The sequence below is a fragment of the Mesocricetus auratus genome, unplaced genomic scaffold (genome assembly GCF_017639785.1).
Source record: "Mesocricetus auratus isolate SY011 unplaced genomic scaffold, BCM_Maur_2.0 Super-Scaffold_100027, whole genome shotgun sequence".
Lineage (NCBI taxonomy): Eukaryota > Metazoa > Chordata > Mammalia > Rodentia > Cricetidae > Mesocricetus > Mesocricetus auratus.
The window spans coordinates 6,242,634-6,266,329 of NW_024429208.1; the positions used below are offsets into that span (position 1 = coordinate 6,242,634).

A 23,696-nucleotide genomic window follows, 5' to 3' on the forward strand; every position below is an offset into this window, starting at 1 on the left:
TCCCACTGGCCCCGACTTGCTATAGAGTAAGGTAGCATACATTTTCCAGAAATTCACTGATGCTGGGAGGGGGTCAGTTTTCCGGGTGGAACTGGAAGAGTGGGATGGTTGTGGGGGGAATTCTCTGACGGCTGGCAGTTCGGGGAGAAACGCTTCACTTCACAGCACAGCATCGATCAGGAGCGCCAGCAGTGGCCTTGAAGACCCAGCGGACCCGCAGGGCACACTGGACACCCGGACAACTTCCGGGTTTGGAAACGCTCCACCCTCCTCCGGGGTCGACGACGAGGTCTCCAGGCGCATGCGCCGCCGCTCTGGGGCCCGACCCAACTTACCCTAAACAACTAATCGGCTCCGGTGCCCGCTCGGGGCGTACCATTTGTCTCCCTCAGGGGGAGGCAGCGCTCCCCACAGGACTCCGAAACCCGCTCCCCTCCCTCCGACAGGAGAGCGCCGGCTAGCTTTCGATCTTAAAAAGTTCTGGGAGGTCTGACGGGCCGCTCGCTCGGGCCGCCCGGCCGAGCACGCGCCGCCCAGCCCCGCGCCGGCGAGGCGCTGAACAAAGTGGCACGCCCCGATCCCAGCTGATCTGCTGGGCTCCAGCCGCGGCGGCGTCTCCCCCCCCGCCCCCGGGCGAGACCATCGCACCGCCTCGGGAGGGGTGTCCGCCGAGGGGAGGGGGCGGAGCGGCCATTGTCCGGTCAGCACAGTCTAGAGGGGGAAGGGGAGGGAATTACGGAGCGAGCCGTGGCCCGGGCGTCACAGCCGGCCGCTGCGACTCCACAGCCGGCGGGAGCTCCGGGCTCTCCCCCACCCAGTGCCGAGCCCGCCAGCTCCGCCGCACGGAGCAGCGCTGTGGCTGGGGAGCGGCGGAGAGAGAGAGAGAGCGGCTGAGGGCGCCGGGGCTCCCTCACCCGCACGGCCCAGCTCCTCCTCCGCAGCTCCCCTCCCTCTCCTCGCCGCGCCCCCCCTCTCCTCAGGCCGAGTGGTGCCGCCCGCCTCCAGCTGACCGGCCTGGAATCCCGGCTCCGAGCCCCGGACTCGCGCCCGCCTGCGCGCCCGCTCCCTCCCCTTCCCCCCGGCCCGCGCCCCCCGCCGCTGCCGTCGCCGCCGCCGCCGCCGCTTCCTTCGAGCGGGGCCCAGGCCCAGCCGCCGCCACCGCCGTCGCCTCCGAGCTCCGCCGCCGCCGAGCACCATGGGAGACGCCGGGAGCGAGCGTAGCAAAGCGCCCAGCCTGCCGCCTCGCTGTCCCTGCGGCTTCTGGGGGTGAGTGTGGGGGCAGGGGCGCGGGCGCGGGCCTCGGGGTCGGGGTCGGGGGGTGGGGGGGACCCGAGGGAGGCCGGAGTCCCGGGGAAGCTGGGCCGCGGAAGCCGGGCCTCGGGGGAGCGGGCGGGGACCGCGGCCTCGGCCTGAGGAGGGCTGCGGGCAGGGGACGCTGAGGGTGGGCGGAGGAGGAGGAGGAGGAGGAGGAGGAGGAGGAGGAGGAGGAGGAGGAGGAGGAGGAGGAGGAGGAGGAGGAGGAGGAAGAGGCGGCCTGCCCGGGCCGCGCTGGCCCCAGGCCGGCTTTGGGTGAGGGGCCACGGGCGGGCGAGGGGGAGGGATGAGGTGGCGGTGCTGGCACTTCGCGGTCGGGCAGGGCTGCCCCCTTTGCCGTGGCCTGTGGAGGCCTGTCCGCCTCCCCCACCCCCCTTCTTGGTATGAGTTGGTGCCCAGCCATCAGGAGGGTATTTCCTCTGACTTTTTCACCTCCCCTCCTTCCCTGCTGCTCCCCGGGAGATTTGCATCATCACTTCCTAAATTATATCTCAGTCCCCATTTGCTTTTAGGAAGCTGTTCACACGTCATACGTTTGTACAAATCCACAGTCCAGAATTCGGGCTTGGAGAGTAAAGTTAGTAGGATTGTTGAGGGTCTCAAGTTTATCTAAAACACGTATCAGGGAGTCTGGAAAAATTTCCTTGTCCAAACAAAACAACAACAACAAAAAGCCAAAAACAACAACTACAAAACCCCCAAAACAAATAAACACCCTCCCCCCTAACCGAACCAAAACCAGAAACTTCCCAACAGAACCTCAAGCCAGCCTGGCTTGTGGAACGTGAGAGCCGGTTTCTTCATTGGCTTTCAAATTCCTCTTTCCCTATTTAAAAAGAAAATGTTCGAAGTTCATGACACAGAGCGTACAATTAACTCCATACTTCGTTAGAGTGGGTTATGTGTGTGGGAGAGACAGAGAGACAGACAGATATGGGACCCCCTTCCCCCAGGTTATGGTGTAAGTTGTCCTTAGAACACTTGGGAGTTTATAGATTGTCACCTAACAGGTGCTGTCTTCATTCCTCATGACTAGTTCTGTGTCAGGACACTGGAGACTTGGAAAGAACAGCTTCTGTGCTTCAGGCTCTTGTCTGTTCTTAGAGACTGTATTGGGGCATTTATGGAGGAAATGGCTATTCTTTATGCTAGGAGGGATTAATACAGACATTAAAGACGTGTTTAAGAGTGAAGATGATGAGTAGAAAGTGGATTTTAATGTAGATTGCTGTGGAAGTTCTCGAGTAAGTGAATCCTCCTCAAAAAATTCTCATTAGTCAAGGACGTTAGTCAAGAATAAGTTGTAGCATTGCCAAAAACTTTGAAGATGTAAAAGTATCTCAGCTGTAGGGTCTTCATTTTAACTTGATTTAAAGAACCCTTATCTTGAACTTTATTATTAAAAGTGTTGCACAGATCAAAACAAAAACCACACACCAAGATTAACCAGATCCAAAGACTGCACAGCTCATTGAACTTGGCCATACAGTTAGGAGTTGTCTGTGCAGTGCTCAAGTGTTTGCACGGACAGTCCAACTCTCAGAGGAATCTTACAAGGGAGGGACCATTATCTAGTACTGACTGCATTGGGGCAATCCATACAGGGGGTGGATAACTTGCCCCTTGGTGTAGGGAGGCAGTGCAGGGCGTGGTGGGTTAGTGCCTCAGAGTCCTTAGTGCCATCACATTTATGACATCACTTTGGAAAAATCTACTGTTACAAGCCCTAGATTGTGATTTAACTGTGGGACATGTGGCCTGAAGAAAGTAGTTCCTAATGACAGCCTCTGTGATGCTCAGAGCAGAGCAGAGGTCTGCTTCCTGGCAGCATGTTTTGATGTCCTTGGGAGTAGTGTCATGAGTAAAAGGAATCCTTGCTTTCATCCAGGCCTAGAGACTTAAGTGGAATAGCTACTTGCCTTTAGCCAGCAGATTTTGAGTCAGACTGAGACACTTTGGTGGTAGCAGACCGCAGATGGCTTGCCTGAAGCCTCCATGGTTCCTTTATTGACTCTTTCAGACTGGCCCCTCTATGAACTATGGTGTTTGCCTAACAGAGGCAGCGAGCACAAAGCTAGTAATTATCTGGCAACACATTTTAACACACCTTTTTAAAAGCTTTCCTAAGGGTGATTGTAGACACCTGTGTAGTTTGTATTTTGTGCCAAAGAACCAAATTGTCTTCATCATGTCATAGGTGATTTTAAATTATTTTCATCATTGCATAGGCCATAATTGTGCTGTGTTTATCAGGGAAACTTAAAATGTATTCAACAGATATTTGAGTGTCTTTGGTAATGGTGGGCGAGAGTCTTGCTACGTCCTCTGGGATGGGAGGCAAAGAAGTAGTTGGTGTAGTTGACGAGGTGGTGACAGGTTGTGCTGTGAGAGGGGCAGCTGCCCAGGTAGGTGGAGGTCCATGGAAGTACCCTGGAGAGTGACCTTTGGCAAGGACCTTAGGAAGGGCACAGGGTAGAAGGAGTAGGAGGGAGCAGTGTCTGCGCCAGAGGGGCTGGCACGGGTGGAGGTGAGGGAGAGCCTGAGGATCTGGGTGCCCATGGCTGGGTTGTGAGGAGTTGTCAGCTGGGGATGAGGCTGTGGAGGTGAGAGAGGTGGTGAGGACACTCCCCGCTCACCGGGGCTGAGGCCTTTGGACTTATAGCCTGAGTACAGTGGGCGAGTTTGAGCTCGGAGAACTTTGAGCTTGGCCTGATGTGATGACCTTTGATATGAAAGGTTATTGGTTGATCTCGGTTAGGTGTGTGGGTGTGATTGTATGTTTGAATGAATGTGGTATAAGCGTTTATGGAATGTTGCCAGATGTGTAGATACAGAACTCCTGTCAGGAGTAGTAATCTGGACTGGCCACAGCAGTGGCATGAGCATGTCTTGACTGGGAAGAACACAGAAATGTGAACGTCATCAAGGAGCGTCTTTGTCTTGTCTCTCCATGAAAACGGGAAAGATATGTTCCTAAGAAATGTTGTGCAGCACAGCACTCTGGAAGTTGCAGGTCTTTCAAATCAGCTAGCCAGGGCCCACACCCAAGCATTTGCAGAGGAGCCTCTGCAGAGTAGTTCTAGCACCATGGGAGTAAAGGGAGTTCCTATAGAATTGCTGCTCTCTCCAGTGACTCAAGCTTCAGGGTTTGCTGCTGAGCATTGTCTAGTTAGGACAGCAATCACAAGGGCTTGGCAAATCGGAGAGCTTAGAGCTCTTTCTGTGGGCGCACAATAGGAAAGAGAGTGCCAGGAGGAGCACACAGTTGAAATGCGGCAGTGCTTAGAACAGGCGGTTTCCAGCTCTGTCTCTGTGGGTTTATGTTGTGTCATTGGGATGGGCGATTGGGGTAATTTATAGGGACTGTCTCCCCATTGGGAAACTTGCTCCCTTAGAGATTGTTGAAGACTGCTCTGTTTATAGAACTTGAAAGTTCTTCATGTAGTAGATACTGTGCCTTTTAGGATTAAAGCAGTTTGTTCCCTGTAACTTGGACCTAAAAATTTAAGTGAAATATGAAACATTGTCTTGGTTCATTATAGACATTTTTGTAATCAGTTAAAAAAAAAAGCACTTACTGATAATTGCTGTATTTGAAATAAAATTGTCAGTACATTTCTTTAATGTGAACACTCTTGATTTCTTCCCTCCTTTTCTTCTCCTCTTTCTCTATTTCTTTTCAGACAGAGCTTTATTATGTAGCCCAGGCTAGGTTAGAACTCATTGTAGCTCAGGCTGCTCTAGGTGCTGTGATTACAGCTGTTTGCAGTCACACTTGACTTGAAAATACTTTCAAACTATTTGGATACAAGTAGTATTAATTTAATGCATTTTGCATTTTTCATCTGTTTCAAATTACTGAGGTACATTTTTTTTCATAAACATTTTAGAAAGTTATTGAACAGAAGATGGGTGTGCTGGCTCATGCCTTTAATCCCAGGACTTGGGAGGTGAGGTAGGCAGATCTCTGTAAGTTCAAGGCCAGCCTGCTCTACATAGTGAGTTAAAGGCCAGCCAGAGCTTCTCAACACACACACACACACACACACACACTCTCTCTCTCTCTCTCTCTCTCTCTCTCTCTCTCTCTCTCTCTCTCTCTCTCTCTCTCTCTCTCTCCCCCCTACTGTATATTCTGGGACAGTAGGTTAGTTAGGCTAGAAGAGCAGAGTATTTTCTCCCCTGATTTTACTCTTAGTATAACAATCCAGTTACTTATTGACATTTTGTTTTCACAACTGGATAGTCTCTGTCATAAATATTATGGAAACTCTGTGAGGTACTTTGTATTCAATAAGCAAACATTGCAGAGTAGCAGTCATAAAAGTTTAGTCTGATATTTATGGAATAGTGACTTAAATGTTTAACTTGGTAAGCTATTGATTACTCTGAAGATTATGAAAAAGGAGCTTAGGTTGATGAGATGGTTTAGTGCATGAAGGCACTTGCCTATCAAGTCTTGTACCCTCAGTTCCATTCCTGTGACCCACATGATGGAAGGAGAGAACCATTTTCCACATGTGTGTGTGATGACACTCGTCATAATACACACAAATATAATAAAACACTTTAAAAATCATGAAAAGTGTGAGTACATTGTAAAAAGTATCTTTTATATATCTGTTGACAATACACATTTCATACACATGTACAGTGTGTGCTGATCATATACTCAGTTCATCAGGAAAGCCCTCACCTCTTCCATGTAGCCTTTCTCCTCACCATCATAGCCTCTTTTTTTTTTAAATTTTTTTTGATAATCCACTGAATCCAGTCATTGCGACCTACTGGAATATTGACTAATCTTAATGGCTTTATCTTATGGTTATCTGGTGCCTTTAACCATAGTTGCTGTGGCATTTCACAGGACTCCTCCCCTATCCAGAGCTCTTACAGTCCTTCTGCTCTCCCTTTTCTGTCATGTTCCCTGAGCTTTGGTGTGTATGCATGCTCCTGAAGTGTGCAGCTGTAAACATACTGTTAGATATTAGGATGGTTATACCTCAGTATTTCCTGTGTCTGTTGGAGTATCTTTCACTCTCAGGTAGTGTTTGTCTTGTGAGTTGTGTTTCTTGGAGGTAACATACAGATAATACCTGCTTTAAAAATATTCTTGCTGGGTGTTGGTGGCGCACACCTTTAATTCCAGTACCGGGAGGCAGAGGCAGACAGATCTCTGTGAGTTCGAGACCAGCCTGGTCTACCGAGCGAGTTCCAGCACAGAGTCCAAAAAAACAATACAGAAAAACCCTGTCTCGAAAAACCAAAAAAAAAAAAAAAAAAAAAAGAGAGAAAATTCTTATTTGTAATATACATGCATGTTTTCCCTGCATGTATATCTGTACCATGTGCATGCAGTGTCCTTGGAGGGACTGGCATTACAATTAGATGGCTGTGAGCTGCCATGTGGGGGCTAGGGATCAAACCAGGTCCTTTAGAAGAGCAGCCAGAACTCCTAATGATTGAGCCATCATTCCTGGTTTCTGCTTTTTTGATCTACTAGTCTTTGTTTTTTTTGATTGGGAAATTGAGACTATTAACAGTACTTCCCCTTTTATTTTTATTTATCTATATCTATCTATTTATTTATTTATTGGCAGGATCTTACTGTGTAAGCACTGTCTGACCTGGAACCCACTCTGTGGGCGTGGGTCAAGAGTCAAGACCCCTTTGGGTTTGAATGACCCTGTCACTGGGGTTGCCTAAGACCATTGAAAAACACAAATATTTACATTATTATTTATAACAGTAGCAACATTATAGTTATGAAGTAACAATTAAAATAATTTTATGATTGGGAGTCACCACAGCATGAGGAACTGTATTAAAAGGTTGCAGCATTAGGAAGGTTGAGAACCACTGATGTAGATCATGAATGCTGGCCTTGAATTCACAGAGAGCCACCTGCCTCTGTCTCCCAATTGTTGGGATTCAAGGTGTGTACCAGCACAATTGACAATATTCAGAGTTGTTATTGAAAATTGTGTTTTGACTCCTGTCATTTGTTGAATGTACTATTTGCTTTTTTCCCCCTCTTCAACTTTTAATTCATGTATGGTTTATTCTTTACCCAATGGATTTGTTTTTGTCTTCATTCTGAAAGATTCCTTCTAGGTTTTTTTGGTTTTTCGAGACAGGGTTTCTCTGTATTGTTTTGGAGGCTGTCCTGGAACTCACTATGTAGACCAGGCTGGCCTTGAGATCCTCCTGCCTCTGCTTCCCTAGTGCTAGGGTTAAAAGTGTGTGCCACTAACGCCCAGCTCCAGGTTTTTTCTTCTTTTTTTGTAGAACAGGCTTAGTTAGTAATTATGATGTTTTAACCTGCTTTTATTATGGAAAGTTTTTATTTTCCCTTCATTTAGTCTCTAATATCCTTGGGTTTGTGTGTCCCCCCCCCCCCCCCCCAGTGTCATGTATATCTTGGAATTCCTACTGGTACCTCCTCATTAGTTTATCTTTGTCCTTGTTTGATCCAGTTTCTCTATCTTTTCTTCAAGCTCAGAAATTCTTTCTTCTCCTTGAGCCATTCTGTTGGTGAGTCTCTGCGTACAACTTTTTGACTTACTGTGTTTTTTGGTTTTTGGTTTTTCTCGAGACAGTGTTTCTCTGTGTAGCCTTGGTTGTTTTGGAATTCACTCTGTAGACCAGATTGGACTCGAACTTCAGAGATCTGTCTGCCTCTGCGTGAGCCACCACCTCCTGACCATATTGGTTTTCTTTAAGTGTTTTTCTTTGTTGAATTCCTCTGCCATTTATTGCATCATCTTTCTTATTTCTTTCAGCTGTTTGTGTTCTCAATCTAGAACTTATTTTCTTGGAACGTTCTTACAATTTTTTAAAATAGTTGTATAACTGCTTACTTTTTAAATTTTAAATTTATTTCTTTGTTTTACATCTCCACTGCTGGTTCCCTTCCAGTCCCTCTCCCACCGCTCCTCTGCGCCCCCTCCCCCCAATCCACTCCTCTGTTTATGCTCAGAAAAGGCAGGCCTCCCATGGATATTATCAAAACATGGCATATCAAAGTTGAAGTAAGACTAAGCACCTCCCTTTGTATTAAGGCTGGGTAAGGCCACCCAGTATGAGGAATAGGTTCCCAAAAACCAGCAAGAGTAAAGAGACAGGCACTGCTCCCTATATGCAGAAGGCCTAAGTCAGTCCCATGTAGGCTCCCTGGTTGTCAGTTCAGGCTCTGTGAGCTCCTATGGACCAAGCTTAGTTGATTTTATGGATTTTCTTTCTTTTTAAATTTTTTTTTTCTTAACGTGCATTGGTGTTTTGCCTGTATGTATGTCTGTGTGAGGGGAATATGTCTGATGCCCTGGAACTGCAGTTGTAAGCTCCCAAATGGTTGCTGGGAATTGAACCTGGGTCCTCTGGAAGAGCAACCAGTGCTCTTAACTGCTGAGCCATTTCTCCAGTCCCTCTGGGTTTCCTTATGATGTCCTTGACCCATCTGGCTCCTACAGTCCTTCCTCTCTTTAGCAGCATTCCCTGAGTGTGGCCTGATGTTTGGCTGAGGGTCTCTGTATCTCTTTCCATCAGTTGCTGGATGAAGCCTCTCTAGTGACAGTTGGACTAGGCACCAATGTATGATTATAGCAGAATATCACCAGGCATCATTACATTGACATTTTAATTTTTTTTTCTCCAGCCATGTTCACTTCTCCCCTAGGTCTTTGGGCCATCCAACTTCTGGATCTTGGTGCTCCAGGCAGTGTCAGGGGTGAGCTCACTTGTGGCATGGGCCTCAGGCTGGACCAGTCATTGCTTGTCTATTCCCTCAATCTCTGTACTACTCTTACTACTCAGCACATCCCATAGGCAGAACAGACTGTAGGTCAAAGGTTATGTGGCTGGGTTGATGTCCCAGTCTTGCTGGGTCACAGGAGGTGGCCAGTTCAGGCTATAGATCCACTATTGCTGGGAGTCTCAGCTGGGGTCATCTTTTAGATTCTTGGGAGTTTCCCTTACCTTGCACCATCTTTCTAACTTACCTCAAAATGCACCCCCTTCCCGGTCATCTTTTTCAATACAATCCCTTGACCCCCATCCCTCTTGTTCCCATCCCCACCCACCCCCAGCCTACCCACAAAATCTCTTCTGTTTCCCCTTCCTAGGGAGACATGACTTCCTTGTCACCTATCCTCCCTGGGTCTGTGTTCATTCTCTGGGATTTCGTTAAATTCACTCTGACTAGATGCCATTGCAGTGAGATTAGCAGTTTTTGAAGGAGTTAGGTTATCTTGGCTTTTTGTGATTCTTATGTTACAGTGTTGGGATTTACACATCTGGTGTTATTTCTTTACATGGTTAATTATTATTATTTAGCAGAATGCTTTTGTTTTGAAGTGTTCCTGCAGAATTGGGATGTGGTAGAGTTGAGTGCATAGTTCAAAAATAATTCCTCAGTGTAGGAACTGCAGGTGCCTGATACAAATTTCAGAATTATTTACTGACTGCTTGATATTAACACTGTGTATATATCTACTGTCCCAATTACTAGTAATGGTCCATTGGACTTCAGTAACTGTTGGAGGATAAACAACAATGGATAATTCTGTATGGAGTGCACTTGGATTTTAGTTAATACGATCAGGAATACGAGGAAAGTAGGGGAGTAAGGATAAGGATTAAGTATTAGATCAACTTTGAACAGAAAAAATGAAGATGGGAGTTGGGAAGAAAAGGCGGAGTGCTGTTAGGGTCCAGAATTGGCCTCGTTTAGAGGTGTGGGAGGCTGTAAGTGAGAGATAAAAGGAAGGAGGGGCTAAGGGTGAGAGGAAGGAGGACAGATAGGAATGAGAGGGCCACTTGTGGGGTGTGGCTGAATGAAGAGGACAGTGACGATACCTTTGGATAAACTGGTAAAGAGACATACAGGAGTCCTCAAACCTGAGCAGTACACGAGGCAGAGTTGTTGTGAGACACATGTGCAGGAGTGGAAATTAAATGTTAGAAAATGAGACATAAAAAGAATACTTGCAGAGTGAATTGCTGGCATCATTGTGCTGAGCTTTAAAAGGTGACGACATCTCGGTGCCCTCTGGTTGAGTTGAGAGCTAGTGGTCTGTCTCCAAGGCCTTGTTGTTCTCAGGGTTCTGGTGTGTGTGGGTTCTAAGTCCTTCCCTGGTCATTCCTTAGTGCCTTCACTCTACCTTGGCCTCCTTTGGTCCTCCAGGTCTGTGTGTGTGAGAAGTATCACTTCCTTTTCAGTTTCTGCTGTCCTCTCCATAGGACATTTTAGAAGGAAGTAGACTGTATTCATTTTTTGTAATTAGCTCTGTTGAAGTGTTTTGTGTATGAACTAGATGTGATAGGTTGCAGATGTATTTTAAGTAAAGTTAGGTAGATGATTCAGAAAATAAAGTCTGTTCTTTTAGTTACTTATTTTTGGAGACAGGGTCTTACTATATAGCTCTGTTTAGTCTCAAATTCACAGAGGTCTGCCTGCCTCTGCCTCTTTGCATGCTGCATTGAAAGGTGTGTGTGCTACCCTGTCCAGCCAAAAATCTGTTTTTGAAGTAGTTACTAATAGACAGTGATTGAAACCTAATTTATTTTCTTTTTCTTATTTTTCGTAATCAAAGATACTGTTAGTTTAAATAGAAAATATATATGTATTTATATATATTTATACACATTTAATGTGTGTGTATATATTCTTCCTGCCCTGGTGTCCTTCTTTGTCAGTTAACGTACAATATCATGTCATTGTCTCCATCACTGTTGCTCAGTCTGGTCTGCTAGTATGTTTGGATCCTGATAGTGAAAGGTGTGTGTGTTGTGGGGGACTCTTAGACTCCTGCTTCATTAAATAATCGTAACCCCCATGGACATAGTGTGCATCACTGGGTAATCAGTATGTTTGTGTCAGTGGTGTCACTGATTATCCCTCTGTCATAAAACCTCCTTAAACATTCCCCTAAACACAAAACAGCTTGTCTGCATTTACTGCAGTAGTGGGATCCAAGGCTGCAGCATGGTCTGAACAAAGTATTCACGCTATGAATACTTACCTACCTACCCCATTTTCCTGGTTATATTTGGTACATTGAGAAAATGTGACACTTGCTTCTTTGACATGATGAAATGTGAGGAGATAATTAAAAACAAAACAGAATAACCAAACCATGGTATTTATTTCTGTTGGTTTCAGGCAGTTACTTTTAAGAGTAAGGTCTAATTAACACAGGTATTTGTTTTGTATACTTATGTAGAAAAAGCAATGAACTGTATATATAATAATTTTTTTTAAGTATTAAGAGGGTGATGATGATGATTATTGAGACAATGTCTGGCTTTATTGTCTTGGCTGGCCTGGAACTCACTGTGTAGACCAGGCTGGCCTCAGACTTACAGAAATCTCTGCCTCTCAATATTGGGATGAAAAGCCATGTGCCACCATGCCTGGCCAGAAGGGTGTTTTTTAAAACTAAGATTTGTTTAAACTAAGCCATAAAGTGATGTCATATTTTGAAATCCAAAAATAATGATGGATCAAGATTGAAATTGTTTTCTTTTGTGTGGGCCAACAGTGGAGCTGTTGTGGCTAAGACTGGAAGCCAAACCTAATGAAGCTCTTCCCACACCCTCTTCCTGTTCAGTATTTAACCCCCCATGTGCCCCCTAGCACCTCCTGCTGTAACAGGCAAGGCTATCATGTTAGGAACTCAGTCTGTAGCCCAGGCTGTCCAGGGACTTGAGGCTGTCTGCTTGCCTCAGCTTCCCCAAGCTTTGCATGTGTGAGGCAACACCCACACCATGCTTCTCTTTTTGAAGAATGGTTAAAATTGATACCTTAGCAAAGCAGCGTGGAAGTGACTTAACATGAATTCTAATGAAACACTTCAAAGAAAATCCAGATCTGACTTGTTGGGTCACTGTGGTTTGTAAGAGGGCCTTCACCTTAACTATGTTAATGACACTGGTGTCACTTTTACTAGGGTTTTGTGGGACAGCAAGCCTGTTCTGTGCTGAGACCCTGTAAGGTAAAATTATATTGCTGAATGATATTTAGACACGAGGAATTTTGTGTATATGTGTTACATGCACAAGGGAGATTAAAGAACTTTAAAGTTTTTAATGGACTATATTTTAAAGTACAACTGTGGTAGTCACCACAAGAAGCAGTATAAATTCAGATAAAACTTAAAGATTTAGTTCTGAACTGTTAGTAGCCATCTGTATTTTTATCACTCAGTGGCTGCTTTCCTGCAGAACACAAAAAAGGATAGAATTAAAAAAAATTATGTGTATGTGTGTTTGCCTGTATGTATTTCTGTGTACCACTTGTGTGCATTGTTCATGGAGGCCAGAAGAGGGCATCGTGTTTTCTGGAACTGGAGTTACAGACCATTGTTAGATGCCATGTGGGTTCTAGGAGTTGAACCTGGGTCCTCTGGAGGAGTAGCCAGTGCCCTTAACTCTGAGCCATGTCTCCAGCCCTTATTGTTTTTGAGAGAAGGTCTTAGATATAAGTACATGCTAGCCTTAAACTTATCATGTGTCTATCCTAGGTTTTCTTGAACTTTAGTTCAGTCTGTCAGGTGCTGGTATTCGATGTTTTAGTTTTTTTTTTTCCCGGACTGCTTTTCTTACCCTTAGTATCTAGAATTGCTTATAATTATTTCATTGTAGAAAGCCCTCTAATTGACTTGGATGGTAATTTACCATGTGTGTTTTTGTGGAGTTAGGGACAGGAAGAATGAATTTTGTTTGTTTGTCTGTTTGAACTTGGGGTTCAGAGAAGTCGCTGGGCAGGTTTGTGAATATTCTGAGGTGATTACAGGGGTAAGGGCTTAAAGGTCACCCGGAAGGAGCTGGACTAAGGGCGAGGGAGAGAAGTGGAAGGGGAGAGGGTGGGTGGTAGAAGGAAAGGCCTGGTAGTAATTAAGTTACTTTGTGGCCGTGTTCTGTAGTCAGGTGTGTGATAGCTACAGAAACAAAGGTGAACAAGTTGTATTTGTGATAGAAGAAACAGCCTGTCAACTCCTTACAGTGGGAGGAGGCTGTCTCTGCCTCTATTGCCTGCTTTTGGAACCCTTTTCTCCTACCAGTAAGCCTTGCCCCTCCTTAACAGCAGAGGAGGTGTCTAGTCTCACTGCAATTTGATATATGGTGGCTGCTTGCTATCCACGGAGGCCTGCCCTTCTCTCAAGGGGAAGGGAGGAGAGTGGATGGTGGTGGGGCATAGACTGTGAAGGGAAACTGCAGTAGGGATGTAAAAACAGGTAAAATAAGTAAGGGGCTGGAGAGATGGCTCAGAGGTTAAGAGCACTGTCTGCTCTTCCAGAGGTCCTGAGTTCAATTCCCAGTAACCACATGGTGGCTCACAGCCATCAACAATTCAATCTGGTGCCCTCTTCTGACATGTAGGCAGAACACTATATATGTAATAAATAAATTAATCCTAAAAACCCAAATAAATAAAGAAAAACAGCCTATTTTTTCTTGAATCACAGAGTGTGAAGCTGAGGTACAGGTTCCATGACATGTAGTGGAAATGGCAGCGTCCTTTAGTGGAACGGTGTTTGATCTGTTAGAAACCTGGGCTTTTCCTTCTGCTGTGTGGAGAGGCACCTTTCCAGTGCTTGCCATGGCACTTTGAAGTCTGTTTGAAGCAGCTGAAGAGCCTTAGCCAAAAAAAAGTTTTTTTTACATGGTACTACTCAGCTGATTCCTTCCATGAGGGAGATTTCTCTCCCCCTTCTTCATTTCTCCTCCCCCAATCCTGGTGAAGAATTAAATACAATCTTGCCTACCTTTTGCTGCTTTTGGAAAAACAACTGTGTAGACATATTTTTATTTTAAAAGGTTTCCTGGTGAATAGTTGTGAGGGAAGATATATTAAATCTTAAGGACCAGCTGGGCGTTGGCACACGCCTTTAGTCCCAGCACTTGGAAGGTAGAGACAGGCACATCTCTGTGAGTTTGAGACCAGCCCAGTCTACAGAGTGAGTTCCAGGACAGGCTACAAAGCTATACAGGGAAACCCTGTCTGGAAAAACAAACAAAACAACAACAACAAAAAATCTTGAGGACCTTTCTTATGTATGTAAGAGGCCAGTGAAGGTCTTTTCAATCAAACCCCAGTTCTTCCAGTGTTTTCCCAGAAGTAAAATGAATGTTACTCTCCCATCTTTGGAAAATTTGCTGAGCTCATTGGTTATTTGTGGATTTCTGATCCAAAGCTGAGTTTACCATTTGCCTAATTTCTTGCAAAAGAGTGTCTGAGAGTTACATTGAGGTTTAGTGAGCTCTAATGTCTGTCAAGCTCCTTCCAAACTGCCCGATTGTGGCAATTACATTTATTGAGGGCTGACTTTGCATCCATGAGTGAATGAGTATTGGAGATAGATTAATAGATGTGGAACTATCTTGATTTCATTGGATAATTTGTATTGACAGTGGTCTTCAGACCATTCAGATGGTGAGGTTTCTGACCAGCCCTTTTGACTGTTGTCTGGAACCAGTTCTGATTTAGCTATCATTTGTTAAGTACCACTTTTATATTTTGAAGTCTGCTAGGCATCAGATAGATGCCTGGTTCTGACGTCTCACATAGTCTAAAGTGGGAGGCAGATGAAGACACAGGCAAAGCATTGGGAGGAAAGTTGGGGGAGATCATGGGAAGGTATTGTGAGAACATTGACAAGATAGCCTACCCTTACTAGAACTGGAGGGCAGCCAGGAGGGCTTCTCTGGGAGGGAGTTGTTCTTAAGCTAGGTATGAGCAGTAGTTAGCTGGTGAAGGATGTGAGAAATGCTCTCTGGACAGGGAGTAGCATTGCCATTGCAACTCTGACTTGTCTGGTGCAGAGTGTGGCGGGATAAAGCCTGCCAGATGAGGGGTGAGTACTTGAATGTGATTAGGATGCAGTTGGGAACCACTTAACGATTTTAAGTGTGGATGACATGATATTTGTTTCAAAAACTTGTTCTGGTAGCGGCGTGTAGACTGTAAGGTGTAAGAATGGAAGTGGAGTCCTGGCCGGGCGTTTTCCAGTCATAGCTGAGACTACAGGAGTACACCGCTGTACCCAGGCATGTGGTGTGCTGCCATGTGAGATACGATTGAAGAGCACGTTTAAATATTGTTATGTTTTTGTTCCTGTACAGTTGAAATTGCTCATGGGGCCATGGAAGTCAGCCAAAGGATTTAACATGTGCTTCATGTTTTGTTCTAGTTTCCTGCTTATTATAAGGTAAAATTTTGTCATAGCCTTTAAATTTCTCACATCACTGAGCAGTTCATACCTAAGCAGTAAACAGTGAATGAATGAAGGCTTTGGTTTGAGTTTTGGAATCTCCACTCACTTGTTTTTTTTTTTTTTTTTTTTTTTTGTTGAGAGTGTGTAAAGTCCCAGTCTGTAGGTTTACATTTTAATTGAAATTGCCTCTCTGTCCTGTTCAAGCTTTCGATAGGTGGGGTGGAGTGGGGTTGGGGATGGAGAGAGAGATTGAAGTGCTCTAAGTCAGTGTTCTTAGGTACCATCAACTGATGCTCTTTCTCACTTGAACATTTAACATTAAAGTCATGTTGTATCCACTGAGTAGCCACAGGGATTAGGGAGAAAGTTATTTTCAAAGCCATAATAAGGTCCTCAGGTGTGAAGTGATCTTTCTGGGAATATAAAATCTACAAGATAACTTAGTTGATATCTATTCAAGTCTGGGCCTAGAACATTGCTTAACAGTGCTAGAAACCTTGATTTGTAAGTGCTTAGTAGTATTCCTACAAGGATGCCACTGGGCCTTTTGCACCTGTAATGTCTGTCCTATTACTTTGAGCATAGATGAGGAAAAAAGATATGTGGAACAAGTTGGGAGTATTTTGATTTACAGTTATTCTGAGTCAGTATTAACAAAACATTTATGCTATCAAACTTTCTTTCTTTTTTTTTTTTTTTTCTTTCCGAGACAGGGTTTCTTTGTGGCTTTGGAGGCTGTCTTGGAACTAGCTCTTGTAGATCAGGCTGGCCTCGAACTCACAGGGATCCACCTGCCTCTGCCTCCCAAGTGCTGGGATTAAAGGCGTGCGCCACCAACGCCCGGCTCAAACTTTCTTAAATGGTCTTAATTCCTTTTTAGTAATAACTTGCTTACATAATTTTTCCTTATTTGTCTGATGATTAGTTTTGAGAAATTATTATTAGTAGTGTAGAAACTCAATTGTACCTTACATTTATTTAGAACTTTTACCATTTTCCAATATATTGTTGTCTGTCTTTCATCTTCCTAAGTGTGTTCAGGCTGGTCAGTTACCTAAATTTTGCAGATAAGAAAGCTGACTGGTTTAGTGTGTGCCTACTGCTCAGGAGGGCAGGGCAGGAGAAGAGGTTGATCTTCTGGAAGAATGTCATTTTTATGTTTTTCCTTTTAAAATTTATTTTTATTGTCTGATAATTTCATACAGTGTATTTTGATCATAATCTTCCCCCCTTCTCTCAACTCCCAAATCCATCCCCTTTCAATCCCTACATAGCTTTGTGTTCTCATCATGTCGGTTTTGTTTTTGTTTTTTAAACCATCAAGTCCAATTAGTGCTGCCTATGTAACTCTTGGATGTATGGACGCTTACCTCGGCAGCCTATCAGGAATCAACTCTCCCTATTTTGACAGCTATCAGTTACCAAAAGTTCCTTAGGTAGGGACTTTTGTGACTGCTTCTCCCCTCCACTCTGGGCTTTTGTCTGGCTTGAGTTTGTACAGGTCTTGTGCATTCTCCCCAAACAGTCCTTTGATACCGTGTTGGCATGATCTTTGATGGGGAGAATCTTTGCATCCCTTCCTCATTTGCATCACAATCCTGACATGTGTGTGTAATGGAGAACATTGCAGCCACAACAAGCTCATCAGGAAGTTGAAATTAGTGTCATGTTGTTATGAAAGCACATTACTTAAAAGAAGCTACAGAAGGGGGTAGGAGTGTCTTCAACACACCATTTCTCAGTGGTCATATACCCGAGGAACCTTCCATACCGCTTGCCATCATCATTTCCTGTTCCCTTTCTTCCCTTCAGCCCTTTGCATGTATCACCCCTTGCTCTCTGTCAAATTCATGGCCTCTTTTTCTTCAGTTGTTGTTACTTATATATTTTTGTCTATATCTAGTACGTGTGTGTGCACTCAAGCGCGCGCGCGCACACACACACACACACACACACACTCCTAAGTAAATTAAATACAATCTGGTCAGTCCATATAATATTCCTTGTATGCATATTAATTTCAGGGTTGACCACTCAATCTCATTTATTTCATGATATATTAGCTGCGATTTAATTTGCAGCTTTTTTTTTTTGAGATAAGATTTCTCCGTATAGCCCTGGCTGTTTTAGGAGACTCTCTGTAGTCCAGGCTAGCTTTAGACTCACAGAGATCCGCCTGCCTCTGCCTCCCAAGTGCTGGGATTAAAGGTGTGCACCACCACTGCCTGGGTTATTTGCAGCACTATGATGTATATTATCCATGAGCAATGGTGTGCTTGTGAAAAGTTTCTTTACACATACATACGTAGTAATATACTATTATTTTGAAAATCAAAATTTGACTTGTAAAATTATTTGTTCAACTTAGCATGCTAATGCTATCTCATCAGTAGTCAATAATCAATATGGGAGATGAAATGATTTGAGTGATTGTTTCCTCGTTTCTCCATTTCTCAGGAAGTAATTCCTCAGAAACATGTTAGCAGGTTCTCCCTCAGGGCCAAATCTGCAGGTGAATTAAGAATTAAAAAAATTAATAAAGGAGTATCTTTACCTATTGAAAAAAGGGAATGTTTCCATGAAAATTACATAAAACTCAAATCTTAGTGACTAAAGCGTTAGGTCATGCTTAGGACCACTGTTGATGGTGACCCAAAGGCCTGAACTTTTTACAGGAAATCTTCACTGGTGCCTCCAGTGTTAGTTCTTTTCCTGAGTAACCTCAGATGAGGAGTGGGGACACCTGTTAAGTGCTGTACCAGTCTTTGCATTTAAGAGAATGAGTATTAGAACTGGTTTGAAAAGTTGATCCTTTCGTTGCTTGTCATTTGGCTTTGACAACCTCCGCCCAGATTGGATGTACAGGCTTTGTCCTTGCATGGTGAGCTTGACTAGCCCATTGTATTTGGCATTTTGAAAGCACTTTTTTCTAATGGCTTGCGTTGGGATTTTCTTTTGAGAAGCTACTAATTGGCACTTCCAACATGGACAGATTGAGGCCAAGTAAAGCCTGTGGGTGCTTGTCAGGCAGTGGTGAAGTTAAAAATCACCTGCTGTCAACATCAGGGAGTTTTATTATCGTTTTCATTTTTGAATAAATGAAGAGTCATTAGATTCCTGGAGCTGCAGACTGAATGGAGAAACTGGTTATTCTCCTATGTGGAGTATTTCCTTTGTCTCTGTAGCCTCATGAATCACTCTTTGCTAGTTTGTTTGTGTTTTTAGCTAGGAAATTTAGAAGTAGAATTGCTTGAGATGTCATAACTTAACCTAGCCATCTTAAAAGATGTGTTAAAGAATGAGGTTGTGTTGCTGTTTTGAAGCTTGTAGTTTGTGTATTAGACTCTGAAGAACACTGACAACCCTTATAGACAGATGAGGGAACTCTCAGTAGATCTGTCAGCTTCTTTGAAGTTCTATTTGTACAGAACTTTTATAACTTTGATCTGTTTTTGACAAGTAATGTTCATCGACATGGTTTTCTGTGGAAGAGGAATTCAAATAAAAGTCAGCTTTGCTGAGTGATGGTGGCACACATCTTTAATCCCAGCACGTGGGAGGCAGAGGCAGAGATAGGTGGATCTCTGAGTTCCAGGCCAGCCTGGTCTACAGATAGAGTTCCAAGATAGCCAGGACTACATAGAGAAAAACCCTGTCTTGAAAAACAAATGAAACAAAAACTTTGACAGAAGTCTTGAAGCTTGTGTTGTGTGGTTATTTGAGTGATTAAACTGCCTTCAAGGTTGACCGGAATCAGCTTGGACTCCACATCCCTACTGTTTAGCAAACTGGAGCAGTCTTTGGTCTGGAAGTTGGAGTGAAGATAGAGCATGAGAGATTCTAGATATTCTAAGAATATGGGGCGATATGATGCTAGTTCAAGAGCAGGATCCATCATGTGCCTTGCAAGTATACTTCTTACGCTGGAGCTTGAGTCTGCCAGGTAGGCCTGAATTCAGGAAGTGTCTGAGGACCTTAGCACTAGGCAAGTGTTTATCCCTGATTGATTCCCAGGCTTCAAGTGCATTGTTGAAACAGATTGCTGGTAGCAGTTCAAGAAAGGACCCAGATATTTTCTCTTTATGACACATTCCCTTGTGAGGCAGCTGTTTCTTGGGAACCATACTTTGAGAACCAGGGCCATAGTCACCTCTTTGAGGGATTTTTTTTTTTCTCATTGATTTATCTCTTATGCATGTCTGTTTTCTAATCTTGTTCTACCATAGGGGGATGCCATGTTTATCTCTGATTTGGAAGTTTTCTCATGGGGGTTATTCTAGAAAGGGTATCAAAGTATGTACTGATGATGAAACCAGGCCTAGTTAGTTGAACCTTTAAAACTGTGCTTGGTTGTGTGTTCTAGATACCTCTTTCTGCATTTTTCTTCTTCCTCCTCTTTTTTCTTTCTTTTCTTTTTGTCTACCTTCACTCTTATTCTTTGTGGGTGCGGAAAAACTTGCTCCACAAAAACTAATTGGGTTTGGAGGTCCCCTCTCCAGTGGGGATTGGAGTGGACAAAGGTGGATGGCGCTTGTCTCCTGAATGATACTGAGCGCATGTGCTGTCTTAGTGACCACACTCTCAGCCAGCTCAGTCACACCTTCACATCCACAAGGAGCTGGGGCAGTTAAAGATAGGATGGAGTAGAAGCAGTGTGTAGAAGTGAAGAATGTGTGAATGGAGAAGACACTCAGGTTCAAGGTCTTAAGTGCAAAATTCCTCAGAATCATCAAGGCAGGTGTGTAAATGTGACAGTGGCAGTGAAAGCTAAGGACAACAACACAAGTAGCTAGGAAGAGGCCATTGGTGACTTTAGTGTGGGTGATGATTAGACATTGTGGTAGGGAAATTAAGCTATCCAGTAAAGGTGTACTTATAGACCATTTTGTTAGCAATAGAAAAGAAGTATTCCTTACTAAATAGCTTTCTTCCAAGCTGCTTTTTTGAGACAGGGTTTCTTTGTGTAGTCTTAGCTGTCCTGAAACAGGCTCTGTAGACTAGACTGGCCTTGAACTTACAGAGATCCGCCCTGCCTCTACCTCCCGAGTGCTGGGATAAACGGTGTGTGCCATTGCCCCTAGCTCCCAAACTACTTTACTGTTGGATATATATAGTCTGTATAAGTTGGCCAGGTGTTGTTTTCCTCCATTTCACTGAGGATGGAAATTAATAGACATTTCATGATTTGCTTAAGTAAAGTTGACTTTAATAGTGTTTTGAGATTAAGCCTTTAAACACACATTCTCTCTAAATCTAGCTTATTTTACTCCCCATAGGTAGGGTTTCTCACACTGTTTTCCCATCTTGGTTGCATGTATTTAGACGGAAGTCAGTGACATCTTTGTTTACAGCCTCTCCATTTCCCACCCATGATTCATGAACTTGGTCTTGGGGGTGTGTCTGACTCTATCCTTGCTCTTCTAGCTCAGGGAGCCTCTGCTTCCTGTTTGTCCTGTGGGTTTTTTTTTTTTTTTTTTTTTTTTGTTTTTACGAGACAGGGTTTCTCTGTATTGTTTCGGAGGCTATCGGTCCAGCCCGGCCTTGAACTCACAGAGATCCGCCTGCCTCTGCCTCCCGAGTGCTGGGATTAAAGGCGTGCACCACTGCTGCCCGGCTTGTCCTGTGTTTCTTACTGAAGCTGCTTGCTGTGTCCAGGTCTTTTCTCTGTTTTATTCATTGTGCTTCTTGGAAAATAGGTCAGAGTTCTTCTTCTGAGTTTAAAATTCGTAGTCCTCATCTACTTTTAATCACCCTGTTTAGCCTTTACCACCTGTTGCTACACACATCGTGCTTGGACTCTGCAAAGCTAGGCATGTAAATATTCCACAGAATTATGAATGCGTTTCATAATGAGTCTTAAAATAGAGGTTAAGTTACCTTTGATATTCTTAGTAAAGAGGGCAGTACCTTGTGTAAAGGTTTCATTCTGTCCAGGAGAGTTAAGATAGGTTAAAAAAATACATGGTACTTAAGGAGCAGATTTTCAGCTAGCTTTTTTCAAGCACTGAAGCACACAGGGATTTAACCAGCTTGTATAAATTCTGTGTTGAAGTTCTGCTTTGACTCCTTCAGTAGCTCTGTTTTGCTAAGTGGTTCTCAATGGGGGTGTGGAGGGTGATGAATTTAACTCCTAGGAGGCATGTGACAGTGTGTGGCAAGACATTCGATTGTCACTGCTTAGTGGGCAAGAGTGAGTCTAAACATGATGTGTACAGCCACCAGTCCATGCAAGTCAGAGGACAACTGGGATTCCTAGGATTGGGAACAAAGTGCTTTTACCTGCTGAACCATCTCAAATCTCTACGATTTTTAAAAGTGTTTCAGGTAGTGCTTTGAAGACCATGTGTTAATTCCTTGGGATAGGTATTAATGCTTCATCAGCTTAAAAAAAAACCGAGAGCAAATTGAAAATTCATTTAAAAGTATGAGTGTGTGTGAGGGTGCCCCTGGAGGCCAGGGGAGTCAGGTGTCCTTGGAGCTGGAGTTACAGGCATTGTGAAACACTTGACGTGGGTGCTGGGAGCCCCCTCAGGGCCTAGCACCTCTGCAGCAGCAGTGTGCACTCTTGTCTGCACGAGCACTTCACACTGATCGCTGAGCCATCTCTCTGGCTCCCTACTTAGCTTTTTTGTAATCACATTTTTTTTTTTTTTGCATTTGCTAGTGTGTCTGTTTTCTATAACTGACAGAAATGCTTAAGACTGAGATCTTTATAAAGCTCACTGGTGGTGTAAGGATAGTAATGGCTGCTAGCATGGTTTGATATTGGCAAGGACCTCTTGTTAGATGCCATTACAATGTTGGGAGCATGTGTGAGAGGTAGAGATGGTAATATGGAGAGATGTGGCGTGTGTATCTTCTGGCTTCTTTCTCTAAAGACACATATATATTCATTTGATCATGGCAGCTATATACCATTGACCATATCTAAACCTTTCCTCCTCTCACAGTAAACACAGTTCCCACCACTGTAACCCCTCACCGTAGTGATTTAACTCTAACATGAGCTTAGGAGGTGACAAACCATGCTCTCCAGCTGTAGTGGAGTGGAAAACCCAGATAGAATGAATTTGCTACTAGGGCCAGTGTTGGGCATGCTATGATTTTATTCATGGGTCTGTTTGTTTTTTAAAAATCTCTTTCTGGCCGGGCGGTGGTGGCGCTTGCTTTTAATCCCAGCACTCGGGAGGCAGAGGCAGGTGGATCTCTGTGAGTTCGAGGCCAGGCTGGACTGACAGCCTCCAAAACAATACAGAGAAACCCTGTCTCGTAAAACCAAAAAAAAAAAAAAAAAAAAAATCTCTTTCTGTGGGAACAGGTCAGCTATGTTTTTAATATACGTATCAATTCCTAGAAACCTGCAGGCAGGGCATGTTGTTGGTGACAGGGGAGGATTGAGCAGATAGTGACTGTGGGAAGATGGTGACTGCCTTGTGTCTCAGTCCGTTTGGAGACCCGCCTGCCTCTGTCTTCCAAGTGCTGGGATTAAAGGCATGCTCCACCACTGCTTGGCTAAGCACTTTTTTTTAAACATTGTCAATTGAATTTTGATTAATATTGGTTTATTTTTCTAGTTAAAGAGGGCATGCATTTATATTTTATTTGAATATGCCCACATCTCAAAAGGACTTGAGTTAGTAGCTTTATGGAGTGTCTGTACAAAGCAGAAGGAATGATTGTGTAATGCCATAATTAAAGAGATTGGTGATCCTGTTTTTCAGGACCAATATTCAGAAGTCTAGGGTTTTTTTTTGTTAGTTGATTTTTTTTTATTTAAAAATTTTATTTTTCGTTTTACGTATCAGCTTCAGTTTCCTCCTCCCTTCCTTCTCCTGCCTCCCCCCCCCCCCCATTCATTCCTTAGAGAGGTTAAGGCCTTGGAAGTCAGCAAAGTCTGGGATACCAAGTTGAGGCATGACAACCCTTCCCCCCATATCAAGGCTGAGGAAGGTATCCCACCATAGGGTGTTGGCTCCAAAAAGCCAGTTCATGCCCTTGGGATAGGTTCTGGTGCCACTGCCAGGGGCCTTCCCAACAGATCAAGTCACATAACTGTCACCCACTCTCAGAGGTCCAGTACTGTCTCATATAGGTTCTCCAGCTGTCAGTCAATAGTGCATGAGCTCCTACTAGCTCAGGTCAGCTGTCTCTGTCGTTTTCCCATCATGA

The 23,696-nt window shown here is 44.1% G+C and overlaps 1 protein-coding gene across 2 annotated transcripts in view; it reads left to right on the top strand.

The window, feature by feature from the left end:
- The first annotated feature begins 1,093 nt into the window (after positions 1–1,093).
- The window catches only part of Zfand3 (zinc finger AN1-type containing 3), a 189,684-nt gene continuing 167,081 nt past the window's right edge, over positions 1,094–23,696 (top strand). The window contains exon 1 of one of the 2 annotated variants that reach the window (XM_040732437.1): positions 1,094–1,266. In XM_040732437.1, coding sequence (XP_040588371.1) covers positions 1,196–1,266 — 71 coding nt within the window. In that variant the 5' untranslated portion in view covers positions 1,094–1,195. The remainder of the gene's footprint in view (positions 1,267–23,696) is intronic. The other variant, XM_040732436.1, reaches the window with a different exon arrangement.